General features: G+C 41.2%; 1 protein-coding gene across 3 annotated transcripts in view; it reads right to left on the bottom strand.

The window, feature by feature from the left end:
* Positions 1-8,937: 8,937 nt before the first annotated feature.
* The window catches only part of ASB4 (ankyrin repeat and SOCS box containing 4), a 212,092-nt gene continuing 207,396 nt past the window's right edge, over positions 8,938-13,633 (bottom strand). For all 3 annotated transcript variants that reach the window (XM_060414489.1, XM_060414490.1, XM_004007737.6), the window contains 2 exons: positions 12,638-12,751; positions 8,938-11,472 (listed from right to left, as the gene is read on the bottom strand). In XM_060414489.1, the coding sequence (XP_060270472.1) occupies positions 11,284-11,472; positions 12,638-12,751 (303 nt within the window). In that variant the 3' untranslated portion in view covers positions 8,938-11,283. The remainder of the gene's footprint in view (positions 11,473-12,637; positions 12,752-13,633) is intronic.

Raw genomic sequence — 13,633 nt, 5'->3', positions numbered from 1 at the left:
TGGGTGGTGCGAGTGGTAAAGAACTTGCCTGCAAATGCAGGAGACGTAAGAGATTGGCAGAACTTGCCTGCCAATGCAGGGGACAAAGAGGTTGGGAAGATCCCCTGGAGGAGGGCATGGAAACCCACTCCAGTATTCTTGCCTGGAGAATCCCATGGACAGAGTCTGGCGGGCTAAGGTCCATAGGGTTGCAAAGAGTCAGACACGACTGAAGCAACTTAGCAAGCACACACACAGCAGTATGTGGGATGCTAAGAACCAAGACAGGGTGACCAGGCCCCTTCTCTGGCACTGTCAAGGCAGACAGACCTGAATCATGCAGGTCTCATCTTGGAAACTTTTCTCATTACCTCTTTGATAGTTTTTGCTTCAAGCTTGACCCTTATCTCTAACCTGTAATCTATTGCTAAGAAGAAAACAAATTCCTCCATAACTGTGGCTTTCAGACTGGGAACAGGGAATCAAAGAATTAGACAGGGAGAAAGAAGCATAAAATGTCCCAGTTTATGCATGACTTATGTGTCACCTTCATGCATCCCGAAGCAAAGTTGCAGAAGATACTGGTCTCATCAATGACTGACAGTCACTAGGAATTCACCAGCATTGCCTCTGCATAGCCCACACTGAGATCCTGGCCAAGCAGAGGCAACAAGGACACTAAAAAATGAGGATGAGAGACAAGAAGGGAAGGGAAGAGGAGAGAGAGAGGGCAAGAGGGAGGTAGGATAGAAAACAGAAATCAGATGAATGCAATTACTAATGAAATTGTCCATTTCCGTGCCGCACGGAGAGAAACTCAGCTGCCCCGCTGCAATTTAACTTTTCCTCCAGATTATGTAAAACAGGATAGAAAACTGTGGTTTTAAGACCTCTTCCTTATTCCCAGATCAAGGGACAGAGCAGGTTTCTTTGAAACTGTAACCAGGAAATTAATGAAACTTGCTGTGGATCTTTTTGTCTTCTTTGAGCTTTCCAGTTTGGTTTTCTTCAGAGACGCATGTTTTTGTTTTTTTTTTTAACTTTTTAAATGGAAGTATAGTGGATTTACAATGTTATGTTAGTTTCTGGTGTACAACAAAGTGATTCAGTTTTCAGATTTTTTTTTTCCATTACAGTTTATCACAAGATATTGAATGTCGTTTCCTGTGCTATACAGTAGGACTTTGTCGTTTATATGTTCTATGTGTGTCTGCTAATTCCAAACTCCTGCTTTATCCCTCCCCCTCCTTCCACTTTGGTGATAAGCTTGTTTTCTACATCTGTAAGTCTATTTCTATTTCATAAATATGTTCATTTGTAACTTTTTTTTAAAGATTCCATATATAAGCGGCATCATATAATATTTGTCTTTTTCTGTCTGACTGACTTCACTTAGTAGTGGTAATTTCTAGGTCCATCCATTGTTGCTGACAATGGCATTGTTTCATTCTCTTTACGGCTGAGCACTCTCCCACTGGGTGTGTATACCACTTCTTTATCCATTCATCTGCTGACGAACACATAGGCTGCTTCCATGTCCTGGCTATTGTATACAGTGCTGCTGTGAACACTGGGGCTGCATGCACCCTTTTGAAATAAGAGTTTTCTCTGGATATATGTTTAGGAGTGGGATTGCTAGATCATATGATAACTCTATCTTTCCTTGTTTAAGGAACATCCATACTGTTCTCCATAGTGGCTGCACCAGTTTACATTCCAACCAACAGTATAGGAAGGTTCCCTTCTCTACACACCCTCTCCAGCATTTATTATTTGTAGACTGCTGGGAGCCAGCATGGGGAATCCCGCCCGTGGCAAAGGTCATGAGGAAAGGGGCCTGACAAAACACAAAGGCGAGATCAGGCCTTGAGGAAAACCCCCTGGGCTTTCTCAAGCATCTACCGCCAAAACCAGAGTCTGCCTACCTTACTGCATTATGCTTTCCACCTATTCTTCTGACATTACAGGGGGGGGGCTATCCCTGACCACCTTTCTCTGGAAAAAGTTAACTTAGAGCTCCAGTTAACAGTCTCCTGTATATAAAAGGAGTGTTTCAGCTCAAACCCCTCTGATGGCTCTCTAACTTGCCTTACCCGAACTTTTACAACTACGCATATGATTGTTTACAACCCCCAACTGTGAGAGGCACAGGAAGCCTAAAACATAAAGACTTTCAAAGAGTTAAAGAGTTATTAGAGTAGTGCTGATGTAAGATTTCACCTTTGAGCCAATGCTTGTTGCTAAGTTCCCGTATCTCTTATCCACTGTGCACCTGGGAGTACATTTGTTAACATAGTTAGAATGTAAGAAAAAACAAATGTAGCCTTGAAACTAACCACATCAGACCTTTGAGCTAATTGGTTCTTTCTCTGTTGTAACTTACTGCACCTTTGCTTCCGTGAAAATGTAACTTTGTTTGATACTTTCTGAGGCTGAAATAGATTAGAAATATAAAGAAAAAACACTTCAAGGGAAAATAAGTTTTCTGGTTGAGCAGCCTTTATCAAAAGAGGGTCTTAAAATGTTCACAGGCCTCCAAGGCCAGAAGATAATGTACACAACACCATTTGTGGGAAAGGTATAAAAGTCCTTTTGAAAATAAAGTTATGGGGCCTCGCTCACTGAAGCAGCTTGGTCTCCCTGTGTCAATCATTCTCTCTCTCCCTCTCCCTCTCTTTTTCAGGCTGATCCCTTGGAGCATAGAGGCTCCCTGCATTCACTTATCTGCTCGGGTTTCTAAGACCTGAACGGGAAGACGTTCTGTGTCTTCACTCCCTCAGGAGACCGGGAGGATACCTGTGGCCTCCGTGAACAGGGCAAACTTCTTGTCTCAAAGTTTTATTGGCTTTTTATGTAAACCAAGGAATATCAGCCTTTTTCTCTCCTCTATTTTCTTATCTACAACATTCTTTCCTAATTTCTCTTTTCTAATTAAATAGTTCTTTCTTAGGACACTGACTCCGTCTCCCCTTCGAATTCCCTGGATCCACCAGGGTTGGACACCTGCAGTAAACTTTTTGATGATGGCCATTCCGACTGGTGTGAAGTGATACCTCATTATAGTTTTTATTTGCATTTAATAATTAGTGATGTTGAGCATCTTTTTATGTGCCTGTTGGTCATCTGTATATCTTCCTTGGAGAAATGTCTATTTAGGTCTTTTGCCCATTTTTTGATTAGGTGTTTTGAAAAAATAAAAATATGTACATATATATATATATATATATATATATAGAGAGAGAGAGAGAGAGAGAGAGAGAGCTGTTTACACTATCTGTATATTTTGGAAACTAAGCCCTTGTAGGTTGCATCATTTGTAAATACTTTCTCCCAGTTCATAGGTTGTCTTTTTGTTTTATTTATGTTTTCCTTTCCTGTGCAAAAGCTTATAAGTTTGATTAGGCCCCATTTGCTTATTTTTGCTTGTATTTCTTTCGCTTTGTGAGACTGATCTAAGAAAACATTGCTGCAATTATGTCAGGAAAACATTGCTGCAAAATTTATGTTTTGCCTAATGTTCTCTTCTAGGATTTTTATGATGTCATATCTTATCTGTAAGTCTTCAAGTCATCTTGAGTTTATTTTTAGAATTGAGATCTGATGGTAGTTCCAAAGCCCTGGTTCACAGTAGGGAGAACACTCTCCCACACAGCCTCTTTCAGGTCAAACTGCCAAGAGCAGAGAACCATTAATGAAGTCGGCTTGGAACAGTTTGCTTCAGAGACTTGGTACCACAAGAAAAAAATCGTTGCAGTTAAAATGCAAAAGAAAAGAAAAAAAAAGCCCATGGTCCACCACACATGTCTTAGAAGCTCTACATGTTCTCAGGTATATTCTACATAATGCCTCCCGCCCAGTAGACTCATGCATCATCTGAGCATTGATTGATCTGGTGTTCAACTGAACACCAGACACTTGAGATGCTTTACATGTATCATTTCATTTAGTTCCCAAATCAGGTAGTTAATCACTAGTTAATCAAATAAAGAAATTGACTCATGGGTTAAGGAACTAGCCCAAGTTCACACAGATATTAAGTAGCACAGTCAAGATTAAAACTCAACTATTGGATTCCAAAATTCAGATTTTTCCTCCCATGTCACCCTGTTTTGCTAATGCATGGGAACAAAGCTTTGCAGTTTCTTTGTATGTATCTTTATCGTAGAAGAAGCCAAAGTTACTTAGAAACAATTCAGTGCTACCTGAGCTCTCCCTGATGGATCACCTTAAGAAGAGGCCTTTTGTTGTTCCTTTGACTTCAGCAGTACTGGGAGTTCTGGGGTTCCTGAAGGGCTGTAATTATGTCAGTGCTTCTGTAAACAATTTATCAGTTGAACACTGCTGTGGCAAGAATTATAAGCAGTGCTCAAACTCCAAATTTTGTGTCTGTTCCTTTATCCTCTTTTGCACTGGAAGAAAGGTTTCCCTTTTTAAAAAAGGTTTCCCAATTTAAAAAATTATTTAGATTTTTGATATGTGAAAAAATGCAAGGCTGTCATTCCTTTCTGCTCCAGTAAAGTATTCCATTTGATTGGAGTGTTTTACATGGGAAGAAAAGAGTCTATTAATCTCATGCCTTTCCCCCCCACCCCCACATCTAAATGTTCAGAATTGTAAATTTTTTTGGCATGGAAGAAGAGTTGAAGGTAATGGTAAAGGCAGTTATATTTATTAAGCATCATGAAGATGCTCTGAAAATCATAAAATATATGTTATGTAGTTGGATCATAATTATTATTACTATTAAAGCTATAGGGGTGGAAAAGAATAATTATGATAATAGTAATATTCCATTGATTTCCCACTATGCTTCCACATGGTTAAAGATATCTCATAACTTGATCCCACCCAGCCCTGCCAACCTCATTCTCCACTCTCTACAACAAATGTCTATCTTTCACTTGCACCAAGCTTGTCTAATTGAGAATAAATGCTCACTGTATGTTACAGTTCTACCCCTTCACTGAGGCTACTCACCTTAAGCTCCACCCCTTCCACTGCCCTATCCGTACTCAACTTATTACCCAACCCTCCCTTTCTTCAGGTCACAGCTCAAGACCACTGGCCTGACCACTGGTCCCCAGTGACCCCTCTCTTCCCTCAACACTGACAGCACTTATCGTCTGGACCACCACCTGAGATCTCACTAACTTATCACGGTCTTATGCATGGTTTATGCATTTGCCAAAATCCCCACAAGAAATGAACTCACACTCAAGGGGGACTGAAGAGAATTTCATCAAGGAGAATAGTAGCTTAGGAGAAGGGCTCATCATAGGAACTGCGGCCTGGAGGAAGGAATTCACCCACCATCAAGAGAAGGCCCAGCAGGGAAGGAGCCAGGAGTGTGCCCTTCTCCATCTCCTCCTGGTCTTCAGTCTCCTGACGGTTTTCCCATTGAGTGGAACCACCAAGAAGACGGGGAGAGGAGACTGGCCGATGCAGCCCATGAAAGTCACCCTGCTGGACCCTGAACAGGCCAAAGAGAGAATCTGTGTTCAGAAAGGCAGCTGAATTTATTTGTCTTGCTTCCTAAATTAAAGTGATTATAATCTCCATTAATTTCCACCTCTTGTCAGTCAGAGACTTCCAGGTTCCCTGAAATCTGATATGGGGCAGTGAGTAAACATCTTCCCTTGTGACTCTGGGCAATGACTGGGCACTTGGAGCTTGAGAAGGCCTCTGGTGCCTAACTTCTACTTCAAAGCCACCCAAAACACTACATGATGGCAGTTCTGCTTTGTCAAATCTTCTGCGCTTGATTAAGCACTAAGAGCGAAGCCACTTGTGTCTTTAAGAAGCACAAGGTAGCATCATTATTTTATTTCCTTGGCTGGATTAGCATATATTTGCATAGCTGTTATGCAATATCATTGAGGCATACCTCTATCTGAGAAAACCTATTACTAAATAAGAAATTTCAGCACACCTAATCAACTTAGCGTCTCTAAAATTAAAAAAGAAAGAAAGAAAAAGAAAAAAAAAGAAAATAATCAACTGCTTCTTGGAGGTTGTTTTTTCATATTTCACACACTGCTTCTCATTGGTGACAAGTGTAATCAAACATAAAGTGAAGTCGCTCAGTCGTGTCCAACTCTCTGTGACCCCCTGGACTATATAGATAGCCCACCAGGCTCCTCCGTCCATGGGATTCTCCAGGTAGGAATACTGGAGTGGGGTTGCCATGTCCTTCTCCAGGGGATCTTCCCGACCCAGGAATCGAACCCAGGTTTCCCGCATTGCGGGCAGACGCTTTACCCTCTGAGCCACCAGGGAGGCCCAAATATAGGAGGAAGGCAGTTTGCCACTGAAACACAGGTTTTGAAAATCATTTCTAATCACCCATTTTATGGCAGGTTGACAGAAAAACAGCTCCGTTAGATAGCATCTAACTTTAAAAAAAACACTGTATACCTTTTATTCTTACTACTTAGTAAAAACACAAACAAATAGACCAAAAAAAAAATACCAAAAAACCAAAACTTTGAGCTACTGAACGTGAACCTTGTAGGAATTTGGTATCAACACTCCCTTCTTCTGTCCACGTTTTGCACCATTCATGTATTAGTACTGAACAAACCCTTGAAAGTGAAAGAATAATTAAATTAAATCCTCCAACCCTTCCTGTGCATTCACTCTGATGTGCAGTAACCCTCACTGCTGGGAACCTGAACTGCCAATCTATATTCCTCCTGTTACCAAGATAACTTCCTCCTCTTCCCTCAGTGAAGATGGAAACAGCTGACTGACACTCTTTATCCACATGATAAAGTGATTCTGCAGCCTCCAGGAAATGGTAAAAAGGAGTCATTGCATCCTTGATAAACCCACTTTAAAAAAGGGCAAAATTTCACAAATTAATCAGTTTGCCTGTTTGCTAATCCTCCACATCAGTGTCATTTCCATCTCTGGCCCCCAACTCAAAAAACCCCTAGAAGGTCAGGGACCTGGTTTGTCTGCTCGTCCGTCGATTCCCAGCCGCCAGCAAAGTGCCTGGTACATAGAAGAAGCTCAACAGGTAGTTCCAAAAGTGAACCGAAATCTATCACAGGTCACCTTCGGCTGCAGCTTCACTCGATGAAAATGTTACTCAGTGGTAGGTAGCTCTCCCTAAATAACAATGAATATGACAGTGACAAGGACAACAATAATATTAAAGTCCTTACTGAATGTCATACCCTGCTCTGTGTTCTTTAATGGACTAAAGATCTAACCCTCTGATGGGTTAGACACACTGTTCCCATATGCGGCACCTTGGCATAGTGACTGTTTTAAACTGAAGGAGTTCAAGGAAATGGCAAAAATAGGCAGATCACGCTGACCATCCCTGCCCCTTCCTCCCTGAAATAGGTCATAAAACCCTCCTTCAGGAGGTGTTCTCCCTAGATCTGGAGGAAAGGAGCACCCGTATCTTCTAAGCAGAGGGACATCAAGAAGACTCATAACAGTGCACTACTGCTCAGCCATAAAAGGGGAATGAAACTGGGTCGTTGGCAGAGACATGGATGGACCTAGAGACTGCCATACAGAGGGAAGCAAGTCAGAAAGACACAACCAGATATCGTACATTAATGTGTATAGAAAAATGGAACAGATGATCTTATTTGTAAAGCAAAAAGAGACACACAGATGTAGAGAACAAATACATGGATACCAAGGGGGAAAAGCGGTGGTGAGAGAAGTTGGGAGATTGGGATTGACATATATACTATCGATGGTATGTATAAAATAGGTAACTACGGAGAACCTGCTGTATAGCTCAGAGAGCTCTGCTTAATGCACTGTAGTGACCTGAATGGGGAGCAAGTCCAAAAGGGAGGGGACATGTGTATACGCACAGCTGATTCGCTTTGCTGTCCAGCAGAAACTAACACAACATAGTAAAGCAAAAATGGATTAAAAAAGAAGAATCCTAATGAACAGTGAGGATTCCCAGGCTCCCCCTAGCTGACCACACTGACCTCATATTCCTCAATCTATCATATTTCTGCACTACTACCCACTTATCATCAAGCCCAACATGAAAACCCTCAAGGTTGTTTCTTCAGGGTCTTCATTTCCTCATAAAGGCTTCCACGTCACGTGAAACATATTAAGTAAACGTATGTGCTTTCCTCCTGTTAATCTGTCTTTGTCAGTTTAATTTTCAGACCCAGTCAGGGGCCCTAAGAGGGTCAAGTGAAACTTTTCCTTCCCTGCACTTCAAAGTGATCATATAAAAGTTTTACGAGGCAGGTACCACTACCATTTGTATCTTTACAAATGAGGAAACAGAGGCATGGAGCAAGCATGCCATTTCCCCCAGATAACAGGTCAAATTAGGTTGAGAGTCAGGATGAAAACTTAGACAGAAGGCACCAGAGCCAAAACTTCTAACACTTCACTGTAGTGGCTCTGTTCATACCCCAAAGGAAGACAATGAATTCCTTCCATCTACTAGATCTGGTGTCTGCATTTCAAAAAAATAGATCATTGGATTTTTCTAAAAAGTTTTGAAAGTGTGTAGTTCAAAACAATCAGCTGAGCAACAAAAATGTAAGGCTCAGCTGTTTTTTTTTTTTTTTTCTCCAACATTGATAAGCCACTGCAAGTGGTTTGTTACTTTTTTCATCCTTACAGTTGGCTTTTGACTGCCGTATTTTTTATTGGAAACCACTGGGTTCGGGATGGAAGGACAAAGTGATAGTGTAATGCCAGGTGAGTTAAAAACAGAACCTGTGTGTCTAGCTCCTAAGAAGGGAGGAAACAGAAAGAGTGGGCTTTCCCTCATCTCAAAGATTTTTCACGTGTGACTACTGACTATCTATCTTCTTCCTCACCGAGTGACTATTTACAGCAAGTTAGCAAAGCTATCATGAGGAAATAATTTCCTCTGTTGCTCCTGCTCATGGCTGCTTGAATGAGGAGAACGAAAGGAAATTACAGACCCAAGAGGACAGAGGGTGACAGACAGAAGACTATGATTCAGCACAATTTCTTTATTATCGTTAAAACACTTTTTTTCTTCTCAAAGCAATCACCTGTTTTTTATTTGTGTTTACCCTTTACTTTCTTTTGACAATATTATTTATTTACAGGCATATCTTCTCATTCTCTTTCTTTTTTTTTCTCAATGTGGAAGAAATGTGAATCACGTCGAGGTCTTTAGTCTAACTGCTGAGAAGCCAGTTAGGAAAAAGTCTCATCAACAGAAAACTCACAACGATGAAAGGAAAGGAAAGAGCGTTATTTAAGTCCTCTAAATGAAGGTGCAAAGATGAGGAGAAACGACTTTAAATCTACAAATAAACCATCCAAAATGAGTTGTTCTGTATCATACACTAGATTAACACAGAACGCCTAAGCACAGCGGGCAGCCTGAGAAACGTTATTTCCCCATGCAAGGAACATCCTCTCTCCTTTCGTCCTCAGCCTCAGCATTACCGCTGAAGTCAGGATCACAAATATTTCTCCAGAATACTCCTGAAACTAGCGGGGGGTGGGCGGCCGGGGCGGCAACAGCTCCACCTGGCATTCTAGAATGCGTTCTACACCACTCGCTGCAAGTAAACTGTTTTTTTTTTTTTTAAGCTCATGTTTTATATGACTAGTTCACACATATAGTATTCTATTCCATAATACAGATCTCATTTCCGTACAAAATATTCCTCCCAAAATATCTGAGTAGAACTGATACTTTAGAAAGGTTATTGCATCTACATTATTTTTCCTACACAGCACCAGGAGAATGCAAATCCCAAGAGGCGAAGCACAGTCTAGATGGCAGGCGAGTGGAATATTTGACTTCGTTTCTACTCAAAACTCAAGCCTGTAAACGTCAACAAGATGGAGAAACATACACATGTACATACACCCCAGCCCTGGAAAAAAATCCTGCTCACAACTGGCAAATAGATTTATCTGTGCTTAATTACTTCTGATGTAAGCTGTAAAACGTAATGCTGAAATTCTCCGAGCATATCTAAAAGTGACTACTAGCAAGAACAAATACGTGAGGTGAAAAGCGGCCTCATAAACCATGAATTCCAAAGGTTAGCCATCTACATTTCTCTTTCTGCAAACCGTTAACAAAACTGATTAACACACTAGCCTTTCCAAGTTTCTCAAACTCCTACTATTTTCAAAGCGTCTCTACGTGCTTTCTGCACCCAGCCATTACCAGCAAAATTCTCATCTTCTAGCTACAATGCTTTGAAATGTCAGTCTCTTACATGAAAAGACTGAAGTAACCAAACTAAGTCCTTCCATACATTTCCGTGCACACTTTTTCTAAAACTTCTTTGTGACATACATGGGAGCCATCGAGTGCGCAATATTTTCCCCAGGGAACCTGGGACAGTACAATGCAGCAAATGATACGAAAATAAAAATATCTAGACGTGCCAGGAAACTGAAAGTGAGTCCTTTTTCATGCACACTCACAGCAGCCTGAGATCCCCTCCACTTCACACTACCCCTTCACTCTTTATCATCAGGCTTCAAAGAAAACCACACTTCATATCAGAAGCATGACTTTGAAAGGCAAGCACTGAGAATGAATCTGCCTCTGCACTCCTGCCCCTGACACCTGCCCCTGCAGTTCCCAGCTTAAATGTCTGGATCCTCTGCTAAAGTATGACGTCCTGGGGGGCTGGAGTCCTTGCTTCGGATTCAGCTTTGCATCTCCGGTCCTGGGCTCAGTGAGAGTGCATTAATATGAATATTTCGACTTTCAAGTGGATAAGTCTTTGTTTTTCACTTCTAATTTGCTTCCAAGATCCCCTTGTTCTGACTATGTTCACACTTTCTTCACTGAAAGTAAGTTGAGGAGCTCGGTATGGAGACAGGGGTGGGCAAAACTAGCAACAGTAATTTCTGCTAAGTGGGAGAGGGTGGAGGACACAAAGATTAAGAGGCCTATCACAAGCCTTGCATGTTGGCAACTGAAGGGTAATGTAAACTTCTTACTGATAAGGGAGAGAAAATGAGATTGGTTGTAAGAAAACCTGGGTCCCCTCTCAAATGAGATAATATATGAAAATTTTACAAAATTATAGCAGGTACCAAGTAAGTGGACTATACACAGTATTACTGTTACATCAGTACCTTCTGAATATGCGTTTATTTTTGAGAATACCTTCACTTTACTTCTTGTCTATTTCCCTTCACCATGATACCCTAGGATTAACGACACAGTGTCTGCAAAGTGTTTTTACATCCCTGAGGTGTTACAATCAGCGCAAGTACCATTTTATTTATGCAAACTGTGTCTACCCAGCGAGTCCACTTACAGATCTAGGATTGGGAACTTCTGCCTCATAAGGCTTAATAAATGATTCCCTCCGGCTCTAAAAGCAAGTACTTTTTCAATGACAATGGGAGGGAAAGCAAAGGAATTACTCTGTGACATCTGCTGTGTAACGTTTTTCGAATGGCGCATCTTGATAAATGCATGAGAGTCCTTGGAGAGTTACTGCACACGGTGAAGAGAGAGTGGTAAAAGTCCCAGTGTCTCTGAAAAAGAAGGCAAGACATGTTAAAGTCAGAACAGCCTCCCCGTTTACATCAATAGAAATCAACAGTGATGTGTTTAGTCCCTACTTTATACCTAATGGCAGCTTTCCACCGTCTCTGATGGTGAGGCAAAATTAACCATGAATAACAACGCTAAGACAGCTTAAGCAACTTTTCAAAGCTAAGGCAGCAAATAAGTAGCAGAATAACACTGCATCTAAGCCATTGGCCTCTAAGCCCAGTGAGCTCTGCACTCTGCCCAACACCTCTCCCATGTTGGGGACAGCTGTGGTGGCTAAAACCAAGAAGGCTAGTGAAATAGCTGGTTCACAAAGACAGCAAAGTCCATGTGTGGCACGAGGACTCAGCTTTGCAAAGCTTTCTGCATGAGTCATCACAGAGGTTTTTTTTTTTTTTTAATCTTATGTTATGCACATTTTTGCCACAGTTTTATCCATCTGTCTCTTTATTTATTGATGGCTGCGCTGGGTCTTCTTTGTGGCGTGCGGGCTTTCTCTAGTTGTGGTTCAATCGCTTTGGCCTGAGGGCTCTGGAGCTGGGCTCAGTAGTTGTGGGGCACAGGCTTAGTGGTCCTGCAGCACGTAGGATCCCAGGGATCCATCCCACACCAGGGATGGAACCCACGTCTCTCACGTTGGCAAATGGACTTTTAACTACTGGACTGTCAGGGAAGTCCCACAGTTTTTAATACTCTGTTACCTGCTTACTAAAGACTTCAGGATATTTAGAAGTGAATGAAAATAACCTATACAAAGCAATTTATTAAAGTCACTTTTATAATCTATACAAAACAGTTTAATCTGCTGGTAAAAATGCTATATGAGCAATACCAAATGTTGTTGTTGTTATTATTAAATTCATCTAAATTGATGGGGAAGAAAGTAAAACTGTCAACTTTATATAATTATTCAACTTGCCCCTTGATGGAGAAATTCCCAAGATGCTCCCAAGTGTTACATACCTATTTATTTATCTCTTCTCACACCTGCATTTTATAACCCTTTGTCTCATATTGGAGTGGCATTCTCTAATTCTTAAAGCAGTCTCAAAACCCATTGTTTTAAAATTAGAGTTTCCTGTACTTCCATTGTGGTCTGGAAGTCCTGGGGAGTGAAAACCCAGAGGAAGTGAATGGATGCTTTACCTCCAAGTCATCATCAGGGATAGCTCTTTTCCACTTCACGTTCCACTTGATGTGTTCATAGGCGTTAACAACAACTTCAATTGCTTTGGGATATGAATGGCAGGCCTGTATCACCTACAGAGACACCGTAGAGTTTTATTTGTTCAGTGCACATATATGATTCATCCATTCCACTCTCAGAGACATCAAGACTTCATGGACCTATAAGCCTCCTTTTAGCCCTGAAATGCTCTGACAAAGTCTCAAGCTTTTAAGTATTCGGACACACTGCCAGCTCCCGTGGTAGATGGGAAGATTAAAATAACATAAGACTAATTTCCTTCATCATTCTGGAGAAAGTAAAAAAGAGGTTTCTAACAAAGAAGATGGAACTCTGATGAAATGCATGCCCTGCCCGTAACTGAAGCAATTTTGAGAGAGGCTGATCTTAAAATACACTTCCAGCGGTCTGGGAAACGCTTCTAGTTCTATAGAAAGTTTTATTAGCAGAAAGCTGAATATTCATAAACCAAGAACTTAAGCCTACTGGTGACTATGAGGTAATGCAAAGTGTAGAGTAGCGTGAATGTTGATCAAAGGCATCTTCCCAGCGCAACGCCTGAAGAGGACCTGTGTCATACACCAAACTACACTCACAGCTATTTTCACCTTCATCAGCAATAAAAGAAAGACTGCATGAAGATTCGCTCTTTCATGAGCATGCTCTGTTCAACAGTTCATTGGGCAACCACCACCACCACCAACAAAACAGAAAGCTGAGTCCAGGGAGCCAGCATCTCCATCAGGAGACAGAAGATTTAGCTTTAGGTTTTAGACTAAACTGAATATTTAACTAACTTCTGATGGCACCATGAAATCTGGACACATCTGACCAATCAATCATGCAGCCTTTATTAAGTGACAATGGAGGGATATAGGAGACATATCCCAAAAGTAAAATATATTGGTTTCTGGTGAGAGGCTTACTATAAGAATGAGAAGCAAAAACACGTAAAT

The sequence above is a fragment of the Ovis aries genome, chromosome 4 (assembly GCF_016772045.2).
Source record: "Ovis aries strain OAR_USU_Benz2616 breed Rambouillet chromosome 4, ARS-UI_Ramb_v3.0, whole genome shotgun sequence".
NCBI classification, from domain to species: domain Eukaryota; kingdom Metazoa; phylum Chordata; class Mammalia; order Artiodactyla; family Bovidae; genus Ovis; species Ovis aries.
Note: the sequence above shows the minus strand (reverse complement) of the source record. Positions and strands in the feature narration are given on the sequence as shown.